This window comes from Aulonocara sp. 'chitande type north' Nkhata Bay, linkage group LG8 (assembly GCF_057382095.1).
Source record: "Aulonocara sp. 'chitande type north' Nkhata Bay isolate Kocher_YH1m ecotype deep benthic linkage group LG8, A_spYH_male_GT1.1, whole genome shotgun sequence".
Classification (NCBI taxonomy): Eukaryota; Metazoa; Chordata; class Actinopteri; order Cichliformes; family Cichlidae; genus Aulonocara; species Aulonocara sp. 'chitande type north' Nkhata Bay.
This window is the reverse complement of record NC_141351.1, coordinates 21240760-21268755: the sequence shown is the minus strand read 5'-3', so window position 1 is coordinate 21268755 and position 27996 is coordinate 21240760. Positions and strand designations below refer to the sequence as shown.

The 27996-nt window shown below is 38.7% G+C and overlaps 2 protein-coding genes across 4 annotated transcripts; one reads left to right on the top strand and one right to left on the bottom strand.

Moving 5' to 3' along the window:
* The first annotated feature begins 497 nt into the window (after positions 1-497).
* Positions 498-16611, top strand: LOC147323724 (LIM and SH3 domain protein 1-like). 2 transcript variants are annotated; one of them, XM_086304255.1, is made up of 8 exons: positions 498-665; positions 1612-1706; positions 3941-4025; positions 7653-7760; positions 9128-9235; positions 11693-11762; positions 11839-11930; positions 12698-16611. In XM_086304255.1, exons 1-8 carry the CDS (start codon positions 597-599, stop codon positions 12869-12871), a joined length of 801 nt encoding a protein of 266 aa, XP_086160381.1. In that variant the 5' UTR covers positions 498-596; the 3' UTR covers positions 12872-16611. The 2 variants fall into 2 exon arrangements, with proteins under 2 accessions (XP_086160381.1, XP_086160382.1); XM_086304256.1 differs by lacking the exon at positions 7653-7760.
* Positions 13287-26242, bottom strand: LOC147323723 (kelch domain-containing protein 1-like). Of its 2 annotated transcripts, XM_086304253.1 has the most exons (14): positions 26130-26242; positions 25652-26021; positions 24845-24915; positions 24472-24589; positions 20901-21013; positions 20191-20281; positions 20002-20100; positions 19003-19077; positions 16587-16645; positions 16352-16464; positions 15996-16068; positions 15733-15817; positions 14427-14506; positions 13287-13743 (listed from the first exon to the last, which is right to left on the bottom strand). In XM_086304253.1, exons 2-14 carry the CDS (start codon positions 25751-25753, stop codon positions 13623-13625), a joined length of 1200 nt encoding a protein of 399 aa, XP_086160379.1. In that variant the 5' UTR covers positions 25754-26021; positions 26130-26242; the 3' UTR covers positions 13287-13622. The 2 variants fall into 2 exon arrangements, with proteins under 2 accessions (XP_086160379.1, XP_086160380.1); XM_086304254.1 differs by lacking the exons at positions 25652-26021; positions 26130-26242 and adding an exon at positions 25297-25466.
* Between the last annotated feature and the right edge of the window lie 1754 nt (positions 26243-27996).

Sequence of the window (27996 nt, the reverse complement as noted above, 5' to 3'; positions counted from 1 at the left end):
TTTTTGTGTTAGTGCTGTGTATGGGGTTTTTTTTTAAATAAAAAGTTGTAACCCTGTTGTTGTATAAATGTAGATATTTAGAGCTTACCGCGATAAATTTATGTTTAGAGTCGACCTTATTTATTTAAAAGCGTTATTACAGTACATTTGGATTAGTCTATGTTGTTACTCCTTTTAAGGTTATCAACCTCACTTCTCCTCAACGCTGCTGATGCTGCCTTCAAGGCATGCGAAAACCCTGTAATTTACAAAACATATTTGGACAAGCTAAAGAGGCCGCTGAATGATGCGCAATGGTTTCGTTTGTTTTGTTGTTAATTCATTTTAAGTTACTAAAAATATCATATAGAATCACATTTGACGACCATCTCGTATTAATTACTTAAACACCAGAAGTAAAATTGCTATGTCCGACGACCCGTAAAGGCGACATGAGGTCTCCGTGCTGCACAGTTGACTCCTCCTCGCCTTGGGGTCATATTAACTGAAATGCCTGCGAGAAAGCGGGAGGACGGTTCGAGTACCAGCTGCCCATTACAGGTCCTTTACTCCTGAACTTTTGGACTAGTAAACTTGTTTTTGTTTTTTCTGCAATCATGAATCCGCCCTGTGGGAGATGCAATAAACCAGTTTACCCAACAGAAAAAATAAACTGCCTTGATAAGGTAAGGTGAAACAAGTTTAAGCCCATCCACTGACCTTAATGTGATTTACTCTAATGTATGCAAAGATTTATCAGGTGAGTTTCAAGACTAACTTATACTTTCAATTTTATTATAGATATTTTAAATTTAAAATAGTTTTGTCCACTTGCAAAAGTTCTTTTTTATTCTACAGTTTTAAAAATATTTTTATGCAGTCATATCTCATGTGATGCTTTAACTGGGTGCATATTTTGTACAGTCACAACCAAGCCAAAAAAAACATGCAAAATGGAAGTCTAGATAATACACATAAAAATCAACTAGAAATTTCCAAATGTTAAAAAATTTATATCTTACATAATCAATAATAATCTATGTATCTGTGGTTTCTCAAATAGATGTACTCTGATCATTTTAGTGGAATCAGATGAATATTATTTATAATCAAGATGATCTAATCAATTTAAGGACTTAATCAAAGCAAAGTGACCTGAGTTACAGAGATGTTATCAATTCCTGATTTCTTTTGGGAAAAATGGCTTCCTGCAGGACTTTTATTTAATAATGCAAAAAATATATTTATGGGAAAGTTTATATGCATAGTGCATAGGTTTAAAAATGCACCTAATTTCACAGCATTATTTCTCACAGTCATTTTCCATTTGAACCATTTCTTATTGGAAATCTTTTAGTGAAGCGATGGGAGAAATAGAAACAGATTAGTAGGACAGCTGTGGCCTTATGTAGAGGAGTCAAGGGATTTCCCCGCTCAGAGAGAGAAAGAGAGAGAAAAAAGTTTTATTTTTTCAAATGAAAAACCATTTAATTCAATCAGCCAGTAAGAGTGAACAAGATTTCCACAGTGTTCTGTCAAAAAAGGTTAATACAGATCTAAATTTGTGTCGATGGAAATGCATTTTCTTCTAAGTTTAATACTTCAGACTTTATTTCTTCTCTTTTTTCCTAGTATTGGCACAAAGGTTGTTTCAGCTGTGAGGTCTGCAAGATGGCCTTGAGCATGACGAACTACAAAGGCTTTGAGAAGAAACCTTACTGCACTATGTGAGCGTTCACAGCATGCACCACCATGATGACTAAAACAAACACTTAAAATAGCTGGATAGCATCTGACTCTTTGTTAAGAGCTTGCAGTATATTTGAAAGAAACAAAACCGTATCTAAAATATAAAAGATGTGGTTACCTTTCCTCTGAAGCCTCAGCATTAGCATTTCAGACGTAGACGTGGTGGTTTTTTTGTTTGTTTGCTTGCTTTTTTTTGAGCCAGCCTTATTTGGATGAAAGAGTCAAGTGCTAAGTTATGAGGAAACGCTAGCAAGCTTGTTCAGAAAGCTGCATCCTTTTTTCTTTTTTTTTGGCCTGTCCCGTTTGGCTCTTTTGCCATCAGAATTGTTGTCTAAAGGCAAAGAAAGATGCCCAACGGATTTACTTTACCAAATTGACCATCCCAGCCTTGCCGTAATGGTCCATTTGATTCACCTTTTATTGTTTATTTTATTTTCACTTACTGAATACGGGACAGACTTGACTGGGGGAAAGAAGGGGAGAAAGAAAGAGGGAAAGAGAAACAGCTGAGAAGAGGGACGGGGGAGAAGGGCAAAAAACAAAAACCAACAGAACGGGCAGAAAAAAAAGAAAAAGAAAAAAAAATACATATATCGATCACCTGGATCACCTGCTGAGAAAGAAAAAAGAAAACAAGCAGAAGAGAACAAGAGTAATAGAATAAACAACATCACAATGATATATGGGAATATGACAGTAAATACTAAATATTAAACATTATTGTGCAGCACATAAGATCAACAGAACACAGTGTGCTTTGAGGTAGGAGCCAAAAAGAGTGTAGTTTGTGGGTGTGATCACCCGTGTGTACACCTGTGAGCATGGACGCGCTTGTTTTTTTAAAAGGTTCCTTCATGTAATGATCTGCTAGAGGGTGTGGGGGGGGGGGCCACAGCCCCGTCCTCCAGGGCATGAAGTAGGTATGGAGGAGATCAAATCTCCAGACATCCAGAGGCCCCCAGAACACAAGAGACCAAGGAAGAAAGCTGCATCCTTACACTGTAGAGGTGATCCACACAGACACTGTGTGTGCTAACTAGTGCCAAGTAACTGACTAATAAATTATAGAATTTCATTCACTGAATTTGAAGCACAGATTTCTTGGACAGGCTGTGCTTTGCAGCATGCCATATTATAAGTCAGATATTATGAGTTTGCATTAACACACGAGGTCCAGAAGTACAGTTCAGTAATGCCGATTACTGGAGGTGAGGCCTACAGTATCAGCTATGGGCTAGGTGTTGGCACACCTGTCAGTCAAAGGGCTCAACTACTTTAGGCCTCAACAAAATCCAAATGAGTGATTTCTTGGGGAAAAAAATCCACTGTACAGTAATCATAAAAGGCGAATATTGTAAGTTTATTGCTGAATTTGGACATTTTAACATGGGAGTCACTTTTGGAGCCAGAATAAAATGGCCTTTAGAGACACTAGTTTTTGACGTTTCACTTTTTCAGCTCCTTTAGGTTACTGCTTGTTATTAAGTAACATTAGCGTCAATCAAAATCAGTTCATTACGCAACTATAGCCACAAAATTATAATACGTAGCATTATAGGAATTATTTACTACGGCCTTTTTTTCTATTATCTGTGCAAGGTGATTGAACAGGTTTGGTTGTTTCATCATTAACAAATCTACCACATGAGCAGAAGTTAAATTCTGAAGCAGTTGAGCAGGAGAAGCTGCAGGCAGCATGTGGAAGTGATGGAAAAGAGAAGTGTGAGCAGACAGATTGAATCATGTGATTCCAGTCATTCCTAAAGATTGACGTGAGATTAGAAATTTGCTGTCCGACTGTTATTAAACAGCAACCCGGGTTCATCTATTGTGCTCTTTACATAATATTATAAGGCACAAATTATTTGCAGAATGAACAAATTAATCAGTTCATTCAATTCAGTTTGACAACAGTTTGCTTCTCCTGAAAATCAAATATTGCAAAAAACAAAGCAGCCAAGCATAAAGCCATTGAACATCCATAGGAAGAAGACATTCAGCAAAACCTGAACTAAAATGTACGGAAAAACTCTATCAGCCAATCATATTGTTGGGCTGGATTTCATAGAAGATTGCTGTTATGTTGTAGGACTTTGGTTAACACCAATCAATCTAATCATGGTCTTGCTGCTTAACTGGATAGATGGGTGGATGAATGCATGATGTGAATCTTCATTTATCTAATTTCTTCCCTTCTGTTTTTTTTTTTCAGGCATTACCCCAAAACCTCCTTCACCATAGTGACCGACACCCCCGAGAATCTGCGTCTCAAACAACAGAGCATGCTTAATAGTCAGGTGAGACTTTAGCAGTTCAGGCCTATCTCTGCCATCATTTACATCTTGGTCTTGACCAGCAGAGAAAGGAGATACTGTTTGCAAGCTCACTGCAGCAACATCGCTTGGTGTTACATATCTGTCAGTCCTGATTGCCTCTTTTCCGTCATCACAGTGTTGAAGGTGGTGCGAGAAATAACAGTTCTGCTTTGGTGTCTTTGATAACCAGATATGCCAGGGAACTAAATGTTACACTGTAAAAGCTGGGCATTTTAACAGAAGTTGCTTTGGCTCATGTTTTATTAAAATTAGCCCTGAATTTTCCGCCATGGCCCTCACACTGTCACTGAGAGCAGTGATTCCAACTTTGGTGGCAGCAATTGTTTGGAGCTGTGCTGATGTCAGCTTTTTTGGCACCAGCATCAGTCTTTTTAAAGGTGGAAATAAGTGGAGCTTTTTCTAGGTTAAGCACTGGCAACAGCAACCCATTGGTGGAAAAGTTCTATATATATATCTCCTTCACTCAGCTCGGTATCAGAGCAGGAGATCAGGACGCAGATCTTGGCTCTGCTCTCATGACAATTGGATTCCTTTGATTAAATCAAAGGTACCCTTTGATGAGTTACTTAAGTAAGGACATGGTAGCTTCATTTTGAGACTCTACTTTTACAACATGAGCCAATCTGACATTCGTGAAGTTCAAATGCGTTTCGTCAGGAACTCTTGTAAATGATCAGAGGTTTGAGAGCATTTTTAAAAATACTCTCAGATCCAGTCTCCTTTTAGCCTCTGATGTGGTACCGGCCTCCTTTTCCCTGCCATCCCTGTTCTTAAGCTCTAATCTAATCACACTGTTCATGCCAACATGTTCTAACCTGATCAAAGAGATAAGTCCTGCAAGTCACGCAAAATTAAAGAGATTCCTTCACAGATTAAACTTTAGGGATCATCTTGCCACTCAGCATTTTGAGGTGAAGCTTCTCTTCCCTTTTAAAAGGATGAAAAAAGTTAGGCAATCCACTCACGACTGCATTTCTGCAAGACCCGTGCAGACCTGTATTTGTTAGACAGAATATCGAAATTTGCAGAGAATAGTTAAATTTAGTTAACTGAACACAGCATAACCTTTTATCAGTTCACGTTTCCTGTTTATCAGGAAATGGTTTCTATAGCAAAGTATTCATGCACACTTGCACATTTGTTTTGAAATTTTCAAGTGCTTTAAAAAAAATGCATAAGCTGGTGAATGGTATTTTTTCAGTTCTTAAGAAAAGTGAGGGGTACTTGTCAAAGTCTGACTTGCATAGGCCCATATGCTCCAAAATCAGTGTCCTCCTTGGTCATACTAAAGTGTTTACTGCAGATGCACTAAGGTGCTATTCACAGAATCATTAACATGAGCTTGGTTGTTATTACAATAAATTAACAGCAATGTGGGTGTTTCACTTCTTAATTACCGAACTGTATGACTGGATTTTACATATAAATATGTAAAATGAATATAGCTGAGGGGGCACAGTTAGCTTTTTGGATGGTCCTCGACCCCTACCCCCATTCATAATGTCAGCAGTTAAGCTAAACCAATTGCATAGGTATGCAGAACGCTAATCTGCATTGCCAAGAAAAATCATCCAAGTGAAAAATGTGAATTTTGTGAATTATTTAATACATAAACTGTTTCTGAAAAGAGAGGACACAGTTTTAAATGTAACTTTTACAATGCAATAAACAATGCAAAGGTCTTATAATGGCTGAAAAAATCTTAAAGGTTGCAGTAACACAGCAGAAACCATTACACGTGTATTAAGGTACATGAAACCATTTGATATTTTTGTAGCTTCATTGATGTCATCTATAAATGCATCAAACAGTATTGACTTTCAGTGCTGCTATTGTGTTTCCTTTGTCATCGCCTTGCTATTTTCAAGTGTTTCTGTGTCAACATGTGGTAATAAATCAAAAACATTCATGGTAAATATTAGCACATCTGTTTGATGAGAGGCACTGTGACCTACATCTGCCCAGTTCACTGAGGTTTGTGAGCATTCACTTATGCACAGCTCTTTTAAGGTCCCCATCACAACAATTCACCTGGGCTGAAGTGTAACCTTGACTGGGTCATTCCCTTCTTTTGTAGATTTGCTGCTGTGCTTGCAATCATTGTCCTATTGCATGACCAAATGTTGACTAAGCTTTAGCTGTCAGCCACATGGCCTCACTTTTGACTCTAGAATACTCTGGTATACAGAGTTCATGGTCGACTCAGTGACTGCCCAGGTCCTGTGGTTGCAAAACCTCATGATGTGTAAGGTATATGTGGTGCTTGTTTGGTTTGCTGTTCTTTATGGCTCCATTTCCACTTTGTTCTCCTCTGTCAAAAGCACATTGTTACAAAAGTCTTGCAGTTCGTTCAGATGCAGCTTTGCAAACCTAAACCATAATGCCAAGTAGGGCTGAGTGATAAGAGGAAATGTACCTGTTGGGAGGGGAGATTGATGATGCAGTCGCAGCGTGTGGGAGAAAAAACTGAATTACGTGCAGACAGCTTAATATTGCCATGGCTGTTTATACTGGATGGTTGTGATAAAGCCATTTTAACCATCATAGTGGGAAAAATTTGCGATACATTAAGTTTATTTGGTATATCGTCTACTGCCATGTAGAGGCTTTGTCTAACCAACTCTTCCAAACAAGCAAAAAAATGTTTCACCTTTTTTCTAATTTTGCTGTTATGAATTTTATTATTTAACATGTTTACTGAGGTGTGTAGGCTCTGATATATAACTCTTGTTTTCTTTTTTTATTTCTCTGAGCACAGTCTAATTTGGGGGGAATTTGCTGGGAAATCCACCCCCGGGAAGTGCGGAAACTTTTTGACGATCAGTTAATTAAGTGTATTTGATTAGCAGCACTTGGCTGCAACTTACACTCTTAATTCATATGGACACAGTAAGGCTGTACTGAGTTTTTCTGGTTTTCTATTTTTTCAAAGGATTGAGTCCTATAAAAAATGTGACTGTCTTTTATTTTTTATTCCACTAGATTCCTTTTAAGCTGTCTCTTTGAACAGTTAGTCTCTAAATAAACAAGCACCTGATGAAACAGGACAAACACGCCAAGAGCGGCTGTATTTTTGGTTAGCAATTTAATCTGTCGTTTCATTTCAACACGGCTGTTATAACAGCATGATCAAATTTACACCACCACCCCTCCCGTTCTGCGCTTTACTCATCAAACCAGCCCAGTTCATTGTTTATAACCATAAAAGTCTCTGCAGTCAAGCTCTCTTACCGAGGAGGCATATTCCTCATAGCAACATCATGACTCACTTATGTTTGCATGTCTGCGTGAGTTCGCGGGGATCTCAGATTTACTTTCAAATAAACATGCAGGCATGGAATAAGTTTGCAAGTGTTTCCTTGAGGTTTTAAGCTTCAAAAACTCTCACCAAAAGGCCATTTAAAGCCCTGCATGAATCAGTTTTTGTATATTTTTGATTAAAATGCAGTAAAAGTGTTTAACATGATCATTTTAGCAAGTATAACCCTTTAGAATTGAGAATTTAAGCCAAAGCATTGCCCTAAGCTCCTTTGTCTAAGTTAAAAACATTAAAATGAACAATAAAGACTGATGAATGAAAATTTACAGGCGCTCTATAAGGAGGAGTTTGAAAAGAACAAGGGGAAAGGTTTCAGCGCCGTGGCTGACACTCCAGAGATGCAGAGAGTGAAGAAGACACAGGACCAGATCAGTAACGTATGCTCGGTCCACCTTAAAGACCACCAAGAATCGAATTCTCCGATAACATCTCCATTTATCCATTACCTCTCCAATTATAACAAATGATCTTCCTTCTTTTTTTCCCTCCTTCTTTAAAACATTATTGAAGGTTGTGATGCGGCTTTGCTATCTGCATGTCTGCATGTCTGCATGGGCTTCCATACCATCTTATTCTTTACATGTAAAAGTCTTTGTTAATCATCCTTTGTTGGCTTTGATTCAGTGCTGCATTCAGGTTGTGCTACATTTGAGATGAAATGAAAAATAATAATAATCCCAGGAAGTTAGGCAGGTGTGCCTTGCAAAATAATAAAAGCATAGATGAAAAGTTCTAAAGAGATATCTGCTTAGTTTACAAGCTTCACTAAAATGTAAGCATTTGCAAAATGTCTTAGATTTTCCACTTCAGGCTGCAAAGAAGCCATGAAAAGAACTATTTTCTTTTCATGGCTGCAGGATTGGATTTTTTGTTGCTGTAATAACAGATCGTTGTAACAGTAAAACGATGCACAGTGTAACTGAATGCGGCTTCATTTTAAAACTCGACTTCCGTGGCTTTAGCTGATGTCAAAGATAAAACAATGCATGCATTCGATATGTAACAAAGCTAACTGTTTCCTTCCACTTGTGTCATTTAACTTGTTTAATGTTTAAAGAAATATTGGATCATTGTTGGGAATGTGACCATTCACTTTCTTGGTCAGAGGCAGATAAAAAGATTGACAACACTCTCATGTCCGTATGCTAATAATGAACCACCAGCCAGTTGGCTTAGTTTAACCATTAGGCCTCTTAATATCAATAACATTACCCCCTAAGAGCTGCAGATTCGTTTTTCCACTGTTTTCACAGAGAAAGTGTTCACTAGTCAACCTTATACATGCTTGAAGAGGAATTTGGGGGACAGACCCAACAGTTAACGACTGTTAGTGGCTTCATATTAACTGCTTTAAACCGTCCTCATAAAATCTAGTCAATAACAGCTCTAAGTCTGTAAGGCCAAAAGGAAAGATATAGACCTTTGCAGTTAAACCTTATAGCAATGAGGAAAGTCAGTACACACAGATGTTATTGTACCTGGGCTACAATGCAACCAAGATTGATGCAAAAGAAAGGAAGCACAGCATTGCTACATATTTTTTAGTCAGAGTAATTTCAAGTGGTATCTCCATCTTTTCAAAAAAAAAAAAAAAAGGCATTCGGTTGGATTTTAATAACAGATACAGCTCAGTCCTGATACACAAAGAGAGTGGAGTTAATTTTTTTAGAATAATTTTTACCAATAAAGCAGTTTTTTCTTTAAACTTCAAGTTATTCTTCTAAAATAACTCTGAAATTTGCAGGCCCTTTACAAGGAGGAGTTTGAGAAGAACAAGGGGAAAGGTTTCAGTGTGGTGGTCGATACTCCAGAGATGCAGAGAGTGAAGAAGACACAGGATCAGATCAGTAACGTAAGTGCAGTCATGTTGTCAGACTCCTTCAATATCTTCTAATAGAACTTTTGTATCTTCAGTTTGCTCTTCACTTGCAAAAATAAGGGAAAACTGCTGGATGTTTGGCCTTGACTGTCAAACATCTGGTATGCATCTCACTATGGCAACATTTTTCAGTTCCAGAAGGATGTCATAGACAGATGCAAGCAGCAAGTCTGCAGATGTTAAAAAAGGCATTTTAGTTTTCAAAGAAGAAAACGAGAAAGTCCAGATCAGGATTGTAGATTTGCTGATGGCTTCAGCATACAAAGCAGAGAACATGTTGCTGCAAAGAGCAGCAAAAGATGTCAAGAGTACAACCCTGCAGAGACACACAGGCACATTTCAGGCATTTCTCTCCATCCACTGAGGAACAGCTGCCCTATATGGTCAAAGTCTCTCAGCTGTGGACACAAAGGGAACTGCTATCCACACACACATACACACAAACTTTCTCTTCCTCTCTCATGAGAGCACTAGTTGTAGAAAGGAATCATGGGTGATAAGCTGTGTGTCAAAGGGGCAATCTATTATTTTTGTCCACTGGTATTAGTATGAGTCTTTTTCTCATTTCTCCACCCTCACTTCCCACTTTAAAAACAATCCCTTTCCTCCAGTTTTATTCCCACAAATTCCTGTTTCTGTTTACTCCTCTCGAGGTTTCTTGAGGTCACAGGAGGCTGCTCCTTCTCTTCCTTAAGCAACATCCAGTTTCCTCTAAGTACTAGACCCAGAGTTGTTTTTATTCTTGGGGGACATACTGTATGTTGCACAAGCAACATACCAAACTAACAACAGAATAAGTTCAACACATATAAAGTTCAAGAATCTTTGAGTTGCTTTGTGTCACTGAATACCCCATCACCAGCAGCTTCTGTTGGAAAACGCTGAAAAAAGCAGTTTTTAAAAATAAGTTGCTTTCAGACAGTTAGACCAAAAAAGGCAAATACAATTTACTGCATATAAAAGCTCAGCCAGTGATGTCACTAGGTCATTAGTGAAATTCTGTTTTAAAGCCTCAACTTGAATATTTTTGGCGTAGCTATGTTGGTTTATTTATTTTTTTAATCAGTGAGGGGTAGATCTCCATGACATATGACAGTGATCTGTCATCAGTATTAGTCTGAATGCCAACATAATTGACAGCGTAAACACATTGTTTTATTAAATAATATGTCAAATTAGCGATTGAGACTATAAACATATTAGACAAGTGTCACAACTTGGCTCATAAGGCCATGGCAAAAAGGTTGACACACCGCTTGCCAATATAAACATTATTTATTAAACCTAATTAAACAACTGAAATAGAAACTATTGACATTTGCAAATCAATGGCCTCAGTGACGTAGGGTGTAGATGAGTGAGGACATGTAAGCAAGTGAATGTATGTGTGTGTGCAAAAACAAGTGCTATCTAGGGTGTGATGGTCACAAGGAGCAGGAGGGAAAAAGAGATTGCCAGCTCTAGATTTATAGCCTGGGAACAGCTGGCACTAACAAACCCTCCTCTGCCCACCAGCGACATCAAAACAAATGAGAAAACCTAAAATAGTTGATTCTGTTCATCTAAAACGTTTCTCCCACTGAAAACGCTACATCCAGATGAACATAATCAACGTTTTTTGAGATTTCCTTAACTAGATGATTGAACGTGCATCAAGACAAATGTGAAAAGGTTGAAAACAAGAGTCAGGGGTCGTCACACGTCTTTACTAACCACAAAGATAAACTGAAGTGTACGACTGCATTTGCAACTTCCTTTTGCAACCAGTGGAGAGAAACATAATTATTGATAAGTGTAAGACGCACCAAAAGAAGCTTCTAGGACATGCTGTTAGTACAGGTAACTGCGCAGCAAGTTTGATAATGCCATTAAAAAAGCTTCAAAACGCACAAACATGGCAAAGCGGTCCAGTTCAGAGGACCCTAACTATAACCCTAACCCTGTTATTGGAAGTGAAACCTTGAAGACAGCTTTTGGCTACAAGCACACCTGCACATCAAAGTGATTCCCTGTTATATCCAAATGAATGAATTAAAAATAATTTGCTGTTTATTTAATGAAGGAAAAAACAGTTCTCTGTATTGGGCTATAAACATGGTATTTAATGATATAAAGGTCAGCATTTTTAACATGGGAGCCTGTGGGGGCTTTTTGAGCCACTCTCAAGTGAAACTAATGTGACAGTGGTTGACCTTCAGAAAGGAGCAAGTGGGCTGCAACTACTGAAAATAGACAAATAAAAGCAGACACTAAATAGATGTGGGTCTTTCTCTCTCTGCGTCTGTGGCTGCAATATCCACTCGTCATCTCTCAGCACCTCCTAAAATGGTGAGCTGCTTCTCACAGTGGGAGGGTTTGCTGAGGCTGAACCGTCAAATGTGAAAGCTTAGCACCCCCGTGTGGATTTAACATGTGTGCATGTGTGTGCAGATAAAGTACCATGAAGAATTTGAGAAGAGCAAGATTCGAAGTGACGCGCCTCCTCCGGAAAATAGGCAAGGTGAGACAGATCCTTACACAGGGACTTTATAACAGTTTTCCCTTTAAATGTGTGTATGAACTGTGTGTGTGTTTAGACTATGAGGACCAGCCATCCAACCCTGTCAGTGACTTTGGTCAGTCTGCTGGACAAATGCGTACTGCTGCTGTAGCACCACACAGTGGAGGGGTAAGAACAATACATAAGCAAACGTATGCCCAAAAGTATGTGGACACATACATTACACCTGTGTGCATGCTCTCTTTTAAGATGGGCCTCATTCTGTGGGTACATCAATCATCTGGAGAGATTCCTCCAGAGGTTGAATCTGCAGGGATTCACTATGAATGTTGATTGATAAGGCCTGGCTTCCAGTTCAACCAAATCTATTTTATACCAGAATAGAAAACCAGGTTTTTATGGATGTGACTGTGTAGACTGGGTAATATGTTGACCAAAAAAGCCACAAGAAGAAACACAAGCTGTTGCACAAAATTATATTTTCTATACACGTCATTTCAAGTGTGCTCCCACATTTTAATAGTAAAGAAAGGTGTCTACACACTTTGGCTCATACCCTGTATTTGTGTGAAATGTTTTTCAAGCTTTTTTAAATTTTCTCTTGTCTCCTGCAGCAATAACACAGATCCCGGATACTATCAATTCATAAAACACAGCTGTAGTTTTTAATCTTTCACCATAGGTGTGAATGCTCACAGTTTTAGACTTTAGATTTGATTAACTATAAACACAGCAAGCTCTAGTGAACTAATATTAAAACTTCTTGCCATGTATTACATTTGCTTCTGTTTATTTTTCCTGTAGGGAAACTAAATTCAAATGTATCCTGGTAGACTGTGTGCTCTTTATGTTCTTATCTGCTATATCAGTGTGTCTGCATGTCTGACTGGTTCTGTTCATTCATCTCTTCTCTGTGTGTGTTTCCGCTCATTCAGAAGCGCTACCAGGCCATGTACAGCTACATGGCAGCTGAAGCGGATGAGCTTTCTCTGCAGGAAGGTGATCTGATCTTAGATGTGGAGCCGATAGATGAGGGATGGGTGTTCGGCTTTAACCAGCGCACTGGGCAGCGGGGCATGCTTCCTGCTAACTATGTACGACCTGTGTGAAACAAACAGTTCTGCCCAGCAGATATTCAGAGATCCACCTCCTGCCCTGTGGATCTGCTGCCCACACCTGCAATCAGGCTTTAAAAATCACCTTTTTGCAAATGAAATATTGCATTTAAAAAGCATCCCTGCCTGGTTCTGCTTTGCATTTTTTCCATAAATGTAATTTTCAAATCGTATGATGGGGCTCTGCTTATGGTTTCTTTGACTTCCATGAAGAATAAATATTGATAATAAAGCTTTTATGTTTGTAAGGTCAAAGGAGAAAGGAGGAAAGGAAACAAATTCACAATAAAACCCATTCATCTTCAGATTTACTAATTATTTATATTTTTGAAGGGTAACATTTACTAGCACAGAACCCACTCTTAGAGTAGAATGTTATCCAGTGTATTTTTAAAGCTACAATTACTTATATTTTTACAATTGCTTATGCTTTTATTTTGCAACATTTTCCACTCTTAAAGTGATAACAAAAAAAAGCTACACTAATATGTTACATCAATACCTTTTATTACTATTTCACAGACAATTTTTAAACGTTAAACAGACAGCACAACATGAAACCACAAAACGGAATAATTTTACCCAAAATTAAAAAGGCTTCATTTACAAATTAAGTTAAAAAGTATCTTATCTAGCACCATTTTTCAAAGTATAAATACATATTCCCAACTTATAAATGAAGACATTTCAGTGAAGACTTGCTCAGAATCTTGGTGTCTAGTCTAAACATAGTCCTCTCTAAGTTTTAAGAACTGGCAGAAAAAAAGCTCATTCTCTTCTCAAGTGTCCTCTGTAGCTTCGATGGCAGCCAGCTGAGCTGCAACCTGAGCAGCTCTGAGTTTTGTCCAATGACATCCTCACATAACCTGAAGAAGAGCAGAACACAGGAAAATACCTCAGCGTGCAGTTTTATTTATTCAAGGGAACCATTATGTTTTCTGTCACCTACACTCTCACCAACCACTTTATTAGGTAGACCTTGCTAGTACCAGCTTGGGGCCCTCTTTTGCCTTGAAAACTGCCTTAATTATTTATGATACAGACAAAGTGTTGAAAGCATCTCTATTCCTGCTGCTCACGGGATGTTTTGTATTTTTCAGAGAATTCTCTCTAAAAACTACAGATGGTTGTGCAGGAAAATCCTAGAAGATCAGCAGTTTCTAAAATACTCAGCTCGGTTTGAAGTTTAGCAGGTTGTCTTGGTCATGAGCTGAGTTTGTCATGTAACCAGACGATTAGATATTTGTGTTAATAAGCCGTTAAACATGTGTACCTAATAAAGTGACCTGTGTTCGTATAATACCAAGATAAAGCTTATTAATCTAACGCCTTGCTGCATGTGAGGCAGCACAACTACAAGGAGTTGCACAGCTGTGTTTGCAGACTTTATTAAAACTGATTAATTCTGTGTAAATGGAGGTTGTGAATGGAGGTTTCAGTGATGACAAGAAATACATGTGTTAAAGTATGAAATGATTAACACAACAGAAAGTATGAAACCCATGCTGCATCTTTGTTAAATGAATCCTAAAATTTTAGTTAGGCATACCTGGAGAGGGAGTAAGGCTGAGTCTGAAAGATGAGTACGTCTCTGCAGTGATGTGGTGATGGAAGCCTCAAAATAACCATCTGATGACAGGATTCAAAATAATCCCATGAGGATGGATGATACATGCAAGAATCATTATACCTTTTTTCCCTACTTGAACGTTTTTGGGCACAAAAATTGAATCGGTTTATGGTTGCCACACTTAGTGAACACTCTGTATGTCCTACTGTACGGTCATATCAACGTTTGCACGGACTTCTTGCAGATAATAAATCATAAAGACTTTCTTCAAATCCCTGACATTTTCTAAAGTACTGCTACATTTAACATTAAGAATGAAATGTCAAAATGCTTTTTTTCCATCTTTAAAGCTCATGATTTCTCTCCCACAAACGGTCCTAGGTTCATTTTTTCTGTGCAACATCAGCACCGGTGATCCCAGTCATCTTATTTGAGTTAGTTTTCTGTTTGTTAATGAAGCATAATGCTAAACGTTCTACATCTGAGTCTGAGATGTGGCTTTTAGGGTTGTTGTTGTTGTTTTTTTTGCAGTTTCTTTGAGCATTACATGATCTGAACTTGAGGGAAACACATTGGGAGACATCGTCAGCTTCCCTCTCGTAAATAAACTTTCTGACTGTAGAATGATGGACTTCAAATAAAATGGAAATGACCCAATAACCCTTCCCAGATCAATTAGCAGCAATAATGGCTTCTCTGAGATCATTGCTGGTGTCTCTCCTCCTTCACACTGTGCTAACACATAGCTGGAGGCTCCAGACCAGCAAACTGCCAAAATGTATGTTTTTATAGAGCTCTCCACACTTGCTGATGATCTGATAAACAGATAATAAACTTCACTTTGGCTTAGTATTTGTTAAATAAATAATGGCAATTTGTAAAGTGCCATGTTGTTGTGGTTCATCTGAGGCCCATTTACCTCATTTTAAGACCCGTTAAGGAACAAATTACTGTTTCTGTTGCCTTGATATGTAAAGCCTTAGAACTGAAAGAGGTTATTTTTCACATGACTCTGCAACACATTGCAGGTGCATTTAATACTTTGAGCCCTTAAACTACTTATGCTTCATTTATGTAACACTCCTGGTTAAAGACGACGCTGTAATTGGTTGACTCAACAAGTTACCTTAAGAGTAATGGGGTTTAAAAGTATTTAAGGAAAGTTGCTGTTTAATGCAGCAGCCTTTTGATGATGTCTGCAACGGGAAAGGATTATACCACAATGGATTTATTCAGTAAGACCTTACAGTGTAACAAAACAATATGACCGATGTTAATCACATACCGAATCCATGACGATGCGGAGGTTCCTGCTTCCCCCAAACACCACAACGTCACTATCCCTCCCCAGGCACGCCGTATGGAAAACTCTGACAAATAAATAAAGGTTTACTGCAGCAAGGCTTAAATTTTGTGCATTTTGAAGTGTTCTGAGGAATAAATAACAAGATTTTATGGATAAAATAGACATTTCTGTGAGAACAAATTATGATAAAACTATGAAGCTGAAACACTTAATTTTAACATTTACAGAATGATTTTAATTACCTGGGCTTGTCTTTGTGGGGGTTTATCATCTTGGTCCACTCTCTTGTTTGTGTGTTAAACTGCCAGGCATCATCTAAAAGAAAGAGGCTCATGATAAAATAACGAAGCTTCACTTTCACAAACCATTCACTTCCTTGAACCAAAAGAATGATTATATGCAATCAGAATGGTTATCTGTTTTATAAATGGCATCAGGAAAAACAAGTGGGGATTTGCTTAAATATTTGGGAGTTTTTTTGGAAATCGGACCACAAAGAACCACTTCATTTTCTGCCTCTTTATAATTACTTTCATTCTTGGAGTATTTTGTCTCATCCCATAACAGATCGGTGCTTATTCTGGGTTCTTAGACTTACTTAAAGTATCTCCATTTGTGCCAAAACCTCCGTACATGAACAGCGTGTGATCTGACGTGGGCGTCATGGTATGCCAAGAGCGACCAAGAGGTGCAAAAGCTGAGGAGATGTCACTGTTCAAAAAAGATAAATAAAAAAATAAAATAAAATACAGAGCAGTGGTCAGTAAGCCACTAAGGACAAATCCTGTTAGGTCATTGCTTTTGTATGTGTGCAAGAGTGAAAGAAAATTTACAGTTTGGTCCAGGTCCAGGTGTCCAGGTCTAAGCAGAACATGTCCAACTCTGCTGCTTCCTGCAAATGTAAACTCAGATGTTAGGCATTGCTCTTGCCTGAGGCACTACACTTGGCTGTAAATGACTGCAGCACTCAGCATTAAAAGAAAAATATGAAGTACAACAACTTTATAAATTTGTGCACATCTGGACCGGTTATTTTGCAGCTGCTATTTTTAGACTGTATGTAAAAGAGGGCCCGACATAATCACCCCCTGATGGCCATTTAAGGAAAGTTCAAAGCACTTCCATATTTGCTGCACTTTTCAGACCTGGAAGCTATGTCCATCTTTTATGTACAGTCTGGAAATCCTGTTTGACTACTTACTGGCTCTTCCACCAGTCTGTCAAAACAACAACACATTTTTATTTTGAGGAGAAGGAGGACAAAGTTACAGGAAGTTACAGTCTGCCAAGTAGGGCAGGTGGTGAGTTAGTAATATGCTCTTGTTTTCACAAAAATCTACAACCCCTCAGCCTCCTAGTAGACACACCTATGGTATCAATTTCAAAATCACCCTGTTCTCAAGCTATTGCATTCACAAACTTAGGTCTCCACGCCGCCCGATCAGTGGCGTGACAACAACACCCCATCACCCTTTTGCAGGTGAGGGGTAAAAAACAGATAATTTCAGGTTCAGCTCCACACAATCTTGTGAATGCTGCAGTGTCGATCCTCAATATTAAAGCCGAATTAAAAGGAAGATGATGAAACAAAATTGGAATATGTCTGTGAAGGTTATCAGTCATCCAGGTCATCGTAGTCAAAGGAGCTTGCAAAGAAAAGCGTCTGGACTTCTTTGAGTTACTTGAAGACGTTTCACCTCTCATCTGAGAAGCTTCTTCAGTTCTAAGGTCAAATGGTGGAGAGTCCCAGATATAAACCCCCCACAGAGGGACAAAAGGACCCCCTGATGATCCTCTAATCGCCTGAGCCAAGGTGTGAAACTGGGTGTGGGTCCCAATCAGCCAGAGTTTCGGGTGAGCTCATTGTGAAACCTGGCCCCACCTTATCATGCGAATTCCTGAGGTCAGATGGCCCAGGATGTGAGTGGGCGTTAAGGCGTCTGGGGAGGGATCTCAAAACTGGATTATAGATGGCAGACAGTTGGTGTCATAAAACACCGTCTCTGTTCAAAGACGGTCGCTCACAGTGGACATAGATGGCTTCTTTCACTCCTCTTTCAAACCATCTGTCCTCTCTGTCCAAAATGTGAACAACAAAATCGGAAGCTTCACACAAAGATAAAGGCATACATTTAATATGCCTTTAAGGCCACCAGTTATGCTGGTCTCAATGCCTACTTTGCTCTCTCATCTTTCTTACGGGACTAGTTACATGCAAAGTTATTTTTTTCTTCTTTGTCTACACCATTCTGGGCAAGAAAGGTGTTATCAGCCTTTTAGAGCGCCTTGAGGTTTATGTTCATTGTGTGATCCCATGGGTGCTTACGTTACACTTTCACTCACACCTGTGGTGAGTGAAAATATATTTGCCTCTTTGTGTCTCCATATAGAGAAGCTGCAAGCTGATATGAGTTGGTGTATTTTTTCAGTGTGTGTAGAGCTCAGAAATATAGGCGTTTTATTACGACCTTTAGCATTTGAACATGGACTTTGTCATATTTTTTACTGTATGACAGTCGAGTCAGTCTGAGGTCAGAACAGAATTTCTATGGAGCAAACTAATAATATTGGCATGCTGGGAGAGGACTGGAGGTGTGGAAGGAGATAAACCTAAAAGGGGCAGCTGGGAAACTTAACGTGATTTATAAATCCTGGAACTTTTTGGCATTTAAAATCATATTTTTGGAGAAATAAAGTTTTAAGAGAGTGACTGTTAATCTGCCATACACTACATGGCCCACAGAATATATATTATTGTTGAGCATCTCAATATAAAGCTATGTCCATTAATCTGCCGTATTTCTGCTCCACTTTTCTGAGATTTTCCCACCAGACTGTAGCTGCATTTGTAAGGTGGAACACTGTTTTTAGGTGATAAGCCTTGACTTCCACCTCATCCCAGAGAGGGTGGATGGGATTGAAGTCGTGACTCTGTGCAGGTCAGTCAAATTCTTTCACACCAAAAAAGAAAACCATTTTTATAAAGGATCTGGCTTTGTGCATGAGAGCGGCTTCACGTCACAACAGGAAAGGGATGTTGAAACAGGAAAGGGCCTTCCCCAAACTGTTACCACAAAGTTGGAGGAAGAGTATTGTCCAAAATAGTTGCAGTATACTTCAGCATTAAAGTTTCCCTTTGAGGACGACAAAAATGCAGATCAACCGATACAAAATAGGTTGCGTGCAAGAGTGTCTGCATATTTTTGGCTGTTTATGGTGTCGTTAAGCAGCTCAGAAAAGTGAACTCACCACACCACCACTGATGTAACCTTTGTTCCCCAGCAAGGCACTGGCATGGCAGCCTCTGGGGGATGGAGCAGAACCCTGAACAAAAGAAAACACACCATTTTATTATAAAAATCAGCAAAACACAAATTATAGTTTTGTGACATCATCCTTCTCCTTTTTTTTAAATGTTTTTTTATTTATTATAGGCCCACCCAGAGCATCATCCTTGCTGGTCTGATAAGCTTGACAAGAACTAATGAGGCTGGTGATCTTTCCCCACAACCATCAAACCCATTCCCCACAAAATGGTCCTCAGATGATGAAGCTTAGACCCGCAGCTTTTCCTGGAGCACCACCAGCATTTCAATACAGTGATTTTACCACTGCAACCATCTCTTCGCTTTCAGTTAGACCCTAATTTTTCTACATACATGAAAAACCTATTATATACCCACCATGCTGTCATATGGTATTCTATTATATGAGCATTGTAAACACAATTTAGGATGTAGCTAAAACCTTAATTCCTTCTAATGGCCAGCAGGGGGCGACTCCTCTAGTTGCAAAAAGGTGTCTAATTGTGTACAAGTCTGTGGAAAAACAGCCCTCAGCTCCCTTAATTATGATCTCAGTAAACACTTTATTTGTGAGTGTATTATCTCAGTTGCTATTTTAATGATTTATTAATTATTTCAAGGTATTAATTTAGTAAATTACAGAATTGTTTAAAAGTGTGGAATTTTTCAGCTGGGATCAACTTCTGCTCCAGTCATTTGGTTAAAGATAATAAAAAATACCATTTTAGTGTGTAATGCTTCAAGGTCATAGTTCAAAGGTCAGACATCAGCGTGTTGTTAGAAAGCAGGCTGATGTCAGCACGTTGTAATAAAAAAAAAATCATAAAACATCAAAGTTTTAGTGTAGCTTCTGGTACAGCTGTGTCTGAATACAGCCTCTGAGAACTGCTAGCATGGATAGCCTAATAGTTCAAAAGTAAGACCATCTTATCGTTTTACTCACTTGAGTCTCTGGCATGCTCCATGTAGCTGTGAGTGTGTCAAACACATTCACCTCACTGTTCCATCCCTTGCACAGAGTTACTTCATTTACAGCTCTTGACTAAAAAGAAAAACATATCGATCATCATTAGTAAAACAACGATTAACCAATAAATTGGCAACCAAAGTTCTATATCAGAGTAATATCTACCCAGGACATCTCTTCTAAAGTGAAGTTTGATGACGATGTGTTTCGTAACTCCCTCAAGGTCTTGCATCCATATCCACCAAAGTAGATCAATCTGCACAGAGACAACATAGGAGAGAATACTGCTCTTTTAACTTTCATTTACAAATGAAATTACTGAAACCTGGAAGAATTTGTGAAAAAAAGAAAAAAAAAAAAACAAAACAATACAAACAAACATCCTTCAATTAAACAAAAAAAATGAGGTAAAGGTGCAACATAAACCCCTGCTATTTGTATGTATAAAAATATCAAATTATATCCAAATTATATCAATCACGGTAGCCAAGTTTATATAGGTTCTCCTCGTGTATCGTGTGGAGTATGTGATGATGGGAATTAGGTGAATTATGTGGGATCAATAAGATGTTGAGCAGGGGTAGGAATTAATAAGTATGTTCATACTTCTTCCTACTCCTTTTCAGACCAAACATTGTTACATTATGTCAGACGATTTTGTTTTATTTCATTATATATTTTTTGTTTATCTGAACACATACGTGTGTGTGTGTGTGTATATCTACATATATATTCGTATCTGTAAATGAAAATATATGTAGTGTGTATATATTGTTTTTTGTTTTATATGTCTGAAACAAATAAAGATACAATACAATACAATACAAAAACTGGGGCTGCTATTCATTGACAGCTTGTGTATTGTAGTAACTGACCTGCCTCTGTGTACCCAGCAGGAGTGTTTGTTACGAGGTGAGGGGGTCGTTCCCTTCGTGTCAGTCACTCTCTTCCATGAGCAGCACGGCTCAGAGAGGTCAACGCTGAACATCTACAAACACCGTTCAATTTATTAGACAAAATAAGAAAAATACACTCGCTGGCTACTTTGGTAGGTACACCTGATCAGTTGCTCCTTAATGCAAATATCAAATTAGCCAATCATATGGTCAAATGCATTTAGGCATGTTAGACATGGCCAAGATCAAACTGTGGATCAGAATGAGGAGGAAAGGTGATTTAAGACTTTTAATGTGGCATGATTATGGTGGCAGATGGGTTGATCCGAGTACTTCACAAATTGCCGATCTACTGATTTTTTCCGCACAACCATGACTTGGGTTTAGAGAGAATGGTCAGAAAAAAGAGAAAATATCAAGCGAGTGTCAGTTCTCTGGGGGAAAAAATGCCTTGTTGATGTCACACATCAGAGGAGAAACCAAACTGGTAGGAGCAAATTTGCCATAAACAGCATGAAAGCAAGGATCCATGCTACCTTGTATCCATGGTTCAGGTGGTAATGGTGCAGGGGACATTTTTTCAGCACACAGTCTAGCCATCTAGCCAATTTTTAATTCAAACCTTTTTTTAAAGGAGCTCCTGGCTGCTTGTGTTTGTATTTTATTGTCAAAAATGAACCACAAATTCTTGACTCTTAATTTTGCATATTATATGGATGGTAAATCCACACTGCTTATGCACCTTTTCATTTTAAAAGTCATTCTTTGTGAACTTCTAGTCTGCCTCTACAGAGAGCTTTCACACGCTTCAAATAGCTATCAGAACAGATGATCGAGCTGGATAATCTCCATCCAGTCTCTACAGAGTCTGGTATGAGCCTGACAAAACAGCATTTGTGAACCACACACACACACACACACACACACACACACACACACACATTTGGAGACCGTCTTCATACCCTGAATCAAAACATGAAATAGATGAATCTCCTTTATGCCTCTCTAAACACTGATGTGCAGACAAGCCCCTGCGACTATCTTTATGCACGTCCGATCACATTGTCCAATCTTCCATATCAGTGATAGCCACCAGAAAGCATAAAGAACAGGTCAGGCTCTGAGTGACTTCTAATTAAACATTATCACAACAATGACGTCACACAGCTGAGCCCGTTTTCAGAAGAGACAAATATTTGATGACCTCTGAAAAAGTCAAACAACTTTTACAGCTTTCTTTTAAAAAAAAAAAAAAAAAAAGCTCAGAAGACTTACTCAAATAGTACATCTGAAACATGATGAACAATATTACACTTTAAAAAAAAAAAATACATAACTTCAAATGTGTTGCTCCTGGGGAAGGAGGCATGCATATCACTGCACATACATGTAAAGTGTCAAGCAGTTATGCAAGGAATTTTGTTTTGTCTGTTGTTTTTTAGAAACCCCTAGAAAGAGAGCCTTATCTGCTTTCTTACTATCGTGCATCTTAGTAATATTGTGCTGAAATTGACTTTAAAAAAAAACATGTTTGCTTTTTTGCAAGTTACCAAAAAATGTAAAGTCTGATATCAAAAGTTGACGGGCGGGTAGCTGGGTGTAGTTTTCCAAATCTATTCAACTATCCTTCAAACAGTTCTGCTGAAGTATGTACTCCCACTGTGAGCAAGTCTAGCAAAGTTCAGAACGATAACTTGATCTTCACAAGAACAAAAGTGCCAAGATGCTGATGCCTCTCAGGTCTAACATGTACACCAGCTCAAGTCACTAGCTAACTTTTTGACTTTGTGTATGCTAATATTTGCTCATTATATCAAAGACAAAGAACAGCCAGTGTATAAATGCAATTTTCCAATGTGAATGAGACATTTTAATATATATATCCAGCAGATCTCTGTCCAGAAGAGCTACCTTGTATCCATGGTTCAGGTGGTAATGGTGCAGGGGATATATATATATATATATATATATATATATATATATATATATATATATATATATATATATATATATATATATATATATATATATATATATATAAATAAATAAATAAATAAAAGAGCTGCCATGGTGACAGTTTGGAGGAAAGGATGGGAGTAGGTGGGAAGGTACACTTTCTTGTCCATTCTTCTAAACCACGATTACATGTTTGTACAGCTCATTTACCAAATTTCACAGTAAACTATCTGACAGGAGCAAACTGGTAGGCAAATTGTCACTGATACATCTACACCCAGTCAAATAGAAAGGCTAAAATAATTTTCCAACAGTTTCACATGTTACCATGAAGTTAGTTAAGTGAAATAGTGAACTTATACTGGTCATATGTGTGAATGTGAGTGTGAATGATTGCCCTGCAACAGACTAGCGACCCATTTTGGATATACCCCCACCTCTTGTTCTATAACAGTTGGGATAGTCTCCACCCCCTTAACGACCCTAAATTGGATAAGCTGAAGAAAATGGATGGATGGAAGTAGCTGGAGTGCTGTTAACAGCATGCTCTGAGAAACTGCAAAAAACCCAAGAGCTCAAACTCTATAGGCCTCTGTTAACATGTTAAATGTAGAAGTTCATGGCAGTACAGTTGTCAAGTACAGTGGTGGATGGGTAATGATTATGGGGCTTAGTTTGCAGCCACAGGAGCATGACCTCCTCTAGATGTGAGGACATCTCTGCGACAAGTTAAAACTTCCTTGAAATTGAGCCATACAAGAGGGCATTTACCTTAAGTACTAATATCTGCATGGAAAAGTTCTTACCCTGCAGAAAATTGTACAATTAGTGTCTCATTAGTGAAACATGTACGTACACTGGCCCATTTTTAACTTACCACCGTGCATTTGTTGGTAGAGCTGAATTATTCTGAACCAACAGGGCTATGCAATCTGCTGTCAGACACTCACTACAGCTTGAGTGAAAGCTCAATAAATAAAAAAAGACTACAAGAAAAGGAACCAAGCAAGTGAACGCCATGGAGCGCATGATTTGCAAGTCCAAGATAAGAAAATCAACGTAAAGAAGAAAATGAAAATCCAGATTCTCCAGCATCCATAGAATAGTGCCAAGATGTCTAAGTGTCGACATCTGGCAATACCAGAAGTATTTTAATGAAAGATATGATCATTTAAAATAAGATGAGTTGAGATAATGAATACTGGAATATGTGGAATATGTTTACACTAAAAAGTTTAGTGTTATGTTTTCAAGAGGAAGTAATGGCTGTATTCAGGTTAAAGACTATTTAAATTGGCTGAACAAGACAAAAAATATATATATCAAGGTCCACACCTCAACCAAGCTGAAACGCTGTCACACAACCTTCTGCATAATTATTTCCTCCGCTGAAGTTTTTCAGACACTACCTTTGCATTTTGATGGATGAACGTGGTAAGTACCAGCTGATTTATTTTATTATGTCCTGATACATAAAACCATAAAATTGATAGAAAGTTTTTGTATGACTGTAGAAGTTTGTTTAAGCATTTATCTTTATCAAACGTGACGCTCAGGTCTGAGTTGGAACAGAATGTGTGGCCCAGCATCTCACCTGGCTGGAGTACCCAGCTGTTTCATATCCTCCAAAGATGTAGAGTTTAGTGTTAATATTAGCACCGCAGAAGCCCGACAGGTCTGGTGGGATGTCTCCAGTCATCTCTCTCCGCTCCCTGCAAAGACAAAAACGTTAAAAAACACCTGTAAAAGATAAGAAGGTAAAGCCTTAGAAATCTTAAACACACATATAAAGTAAACACTAAGAAAGGTTGGCTTTGGTTTTAGTTGACCTGACTCAAATAACCATAAAAGAAAAGGCTGTTTTTTGAATGCTAAGTCACTTTTATCTAGTTTGTCCTATCCTCTGATACATGTCAGTGTGACACACCGTTTATCTCAGCTGATAAACAGCCCTCATTTGATCTTACCACATCCCACTGTCTAAATCACAGAGCCATATCTCATCACTGGGCAACACGACATCCTGTCCGGCAACTACCTGTGAAGGAACAAAGACAAGATAAAGCTCTGAATGTCCTCTTTTGTTCACTAAAGCTGCACATTGCTGAAAAGCTGTGGTGACCTTAGATGGCTGATGGACATAGCAACAACCTGGATGCAGCAAGATGCAGTTTAAAAAAAATGTTTCTTGTTGAAACATGCTAGAAGGATTTCCTAGAAGGATATTTGAAATCTCCAGTTCATTTGCCAAGTTGGTTTCCGCAGTGTTTTTTTTTTTAAGTCTACATATACATATACAGTCACAAACGCATTGAACCAAAACAACTGTTCACTTTTAATTAAAGTGAACAGTTACACAAAGGTGCTTGTACACCTTTGTGTAACTCACTCAGTTCAGTAGCAGCTCAAGCTGTAATACCTTTCAACGACACATGCTGGATGCGTGTTATTTGTCGTACTCATAAATACGAACACTGATATACTCCGGTGATTTATTCCTTTAGGATTCAATTTCCTCAAAGTAAACACAGCGAGGACGCACTGAGTTACCATAGAAGCAGTCACCAGTGACTTTTTCTTTAAATTTATTGTCATGACTTGGCTCCGCGTAGAAACACCTGCACCTAATCATCCAGGTAAAGAAAGGAAATTCTAGAAAGTTCATTCTCTTCATCGAAACGTTTTCCCCCACTGATGACGTTCAGATAAACAGAATCAAGTTTTGGGGACCTGCACAGGTAGCGAGGTTATAATTACACCTCGGCTCTTCTTACCTGGTAACCTCCCCACACATACAGCGTATTGTTGTGTATGAACGCGGTGTGGCTGCTCCTCTCCAGCGGGCTGACCGGCGCGTCTCTCTGAGCAGCATCCATCCCAGCTCTGCGCTCTGACTCTCCTGCCTGATGAGCAGCGCCACGTCGCCCAAATAAAAACCGCCGAAAAGTGCTTAACAAAGCTTAAGGTGAATGCTGTGGCGGCTCAGAGGACCTGATCGTGTCGCTCTGGCTCAGAGAAAAGTGCCGTCTGAATTGGAGGCTTTGCGGAACGTGTTTTTCAGGCTTGCTGCCTTTGTTTACTCCTCCCATAAGCATGAGCCCTTCATGCAAGTTCGGCACACCAGGTATTGCGTGTTTAGAATACCTAAGTGATTAAGAATCATTTGTTTAGAATGGGCCGCATGAAAATTTAACACATTGCGCGTAATTTCTCTGTGATAGAGTGAAATATAATCATGCTAGTATACTCAACAATAAACAGGCAGGTTAGAAGCAGTGAAGTGGATATTTTAACACCCCAAACACAGATGAAATCAGAACATAGAAGTGCCAAGTATGGCAGGTAGGTTTGGTATTAAGGAATCTGCTCCGAGTGATACATCTGTTCCTTTTCTTGTCAACCTGTTATACAGCCAAGACTTCTCCCTCCTCCCCTCTTCAGGAGCTTCCAAAATTCTAGTTGAATTCTAGTGAAATGAAGGTCAAAACATTAGTTTCATTGATCCTGTTTTTTCCCATAATACTGTAAATCACATTTAATCTGTGTATTTTCACTACATATTAATGGTCATCCACTTCCTTCTGCAGGAGCTCTTTGTCTCTAAAAGCACATTTCAAGGTTCATGTTAAACTTGGACTCAAGTAGAGTAGCTTTGCATTATTCAGTTTAAAATAATACTTGTTTTTCTCATACTGGTCTTTGTTACAGCCCCATAGACTGTTTTAGGGCCTCTCGCTTTAAGCCATCCTTCTTCTGATTGGTAAACATAAGGTCTGTGGGACTGCCATGTGCCACATGTGACCATATAAGGGATATCCACACTCAGTGAACTAAAACAGAGTCCAGAGTGAGGATCAAACTATCTGTTTAGAACACTTTGAAGCATCAGCTTTCGTCATTTATAAATATTGATTTCACTATTCGCAATTTTGGTATGTTTTTATCTTAATATAAGGATCCCCTGATGTATCCGTATAAATATGACAGAAAATGATGAAAAGCACAAAATGTCCATCTTAAAAGATGTTGAAAACAGGAATTTCCCTTCTATCTTTTCTACATGTAAAGACACACCCAAATTCCTACAATGATTTCAGTGTGACAGATGGCGATGAAACTAACTTCCTGACTTCCTTATTTCACAGAGGAACTTGTTAAACACAGTGTTATTGTTTTTAACATGACTGCACAAAAACAAAGTTTCCACAGGACTTGATGGAGTCCCATTGCATGACCAAATTTGGACCAAGCTTTAGCGTTGGACAATATGGCCTCACATTTGACAGGGTCATGTGACATGAGCCCAAGGCTGTTAAAAACATGTTCTGCAGAAATATGTGGTCCTCCAGCACACCTGCATTTGCAAAAGGTCCTAAGCCTGTGAAACACCTCTTGCTTAGTCCCTGTTGCAAAGGAGAGTCATCACACCAAATACCAAGACTATAAGACCCGTAGTGCTCACCACATGTCATTATGACGCTTGAGGGGCTGGTCCTCTCGTATATCAGAGTTTTTGTGTCAAATCAAACCTTATTACAGCTTGCTTCCTTAGACCACAGTATGTGCATTAGCAAACATCATCTCTATATGGTAGGCACTGCACGGCCTGTTTTTTGTGTGTCCACAATGGAGACAAACATATCAAGAAGACTAGCTCTGTGTTACAGTCTCAAAACGGAGGTAGTCCATCAGGTGGTGGAAGAATAATCCTCTTGAAAGTGAAGTCAATTATGATCAACCCTGCACACCCACGCCATGCCCTGGAGGTTATCAACAGTAGCATCTTCAGCCAAAGACTCAGTGCACCACAGTGCAAGCTGCTATAAGACTGTAATGCACAATAATATTCGATCCAGGTTTGCATGTTATTGGCAGTTGTATTTAATTGTTTATATATTATTGACTTTATTAGGAATTAATATTGTTTTACTGAGGAGATAACTGACTGTGAGGTGCCGGGGTGTGTGTACTGCAAAATAAGCATCTGGTCTTCATCAGCCTTCCAGGGACTGATGATGAAAATTAGCCCGTATGTCTGTGTGTGCCATGGCTACGGAAGAGGATTAGGGCCACTGGGAAAAAAAATCTGAATTCTGAGATTAAAGTCAGAATTCTGACT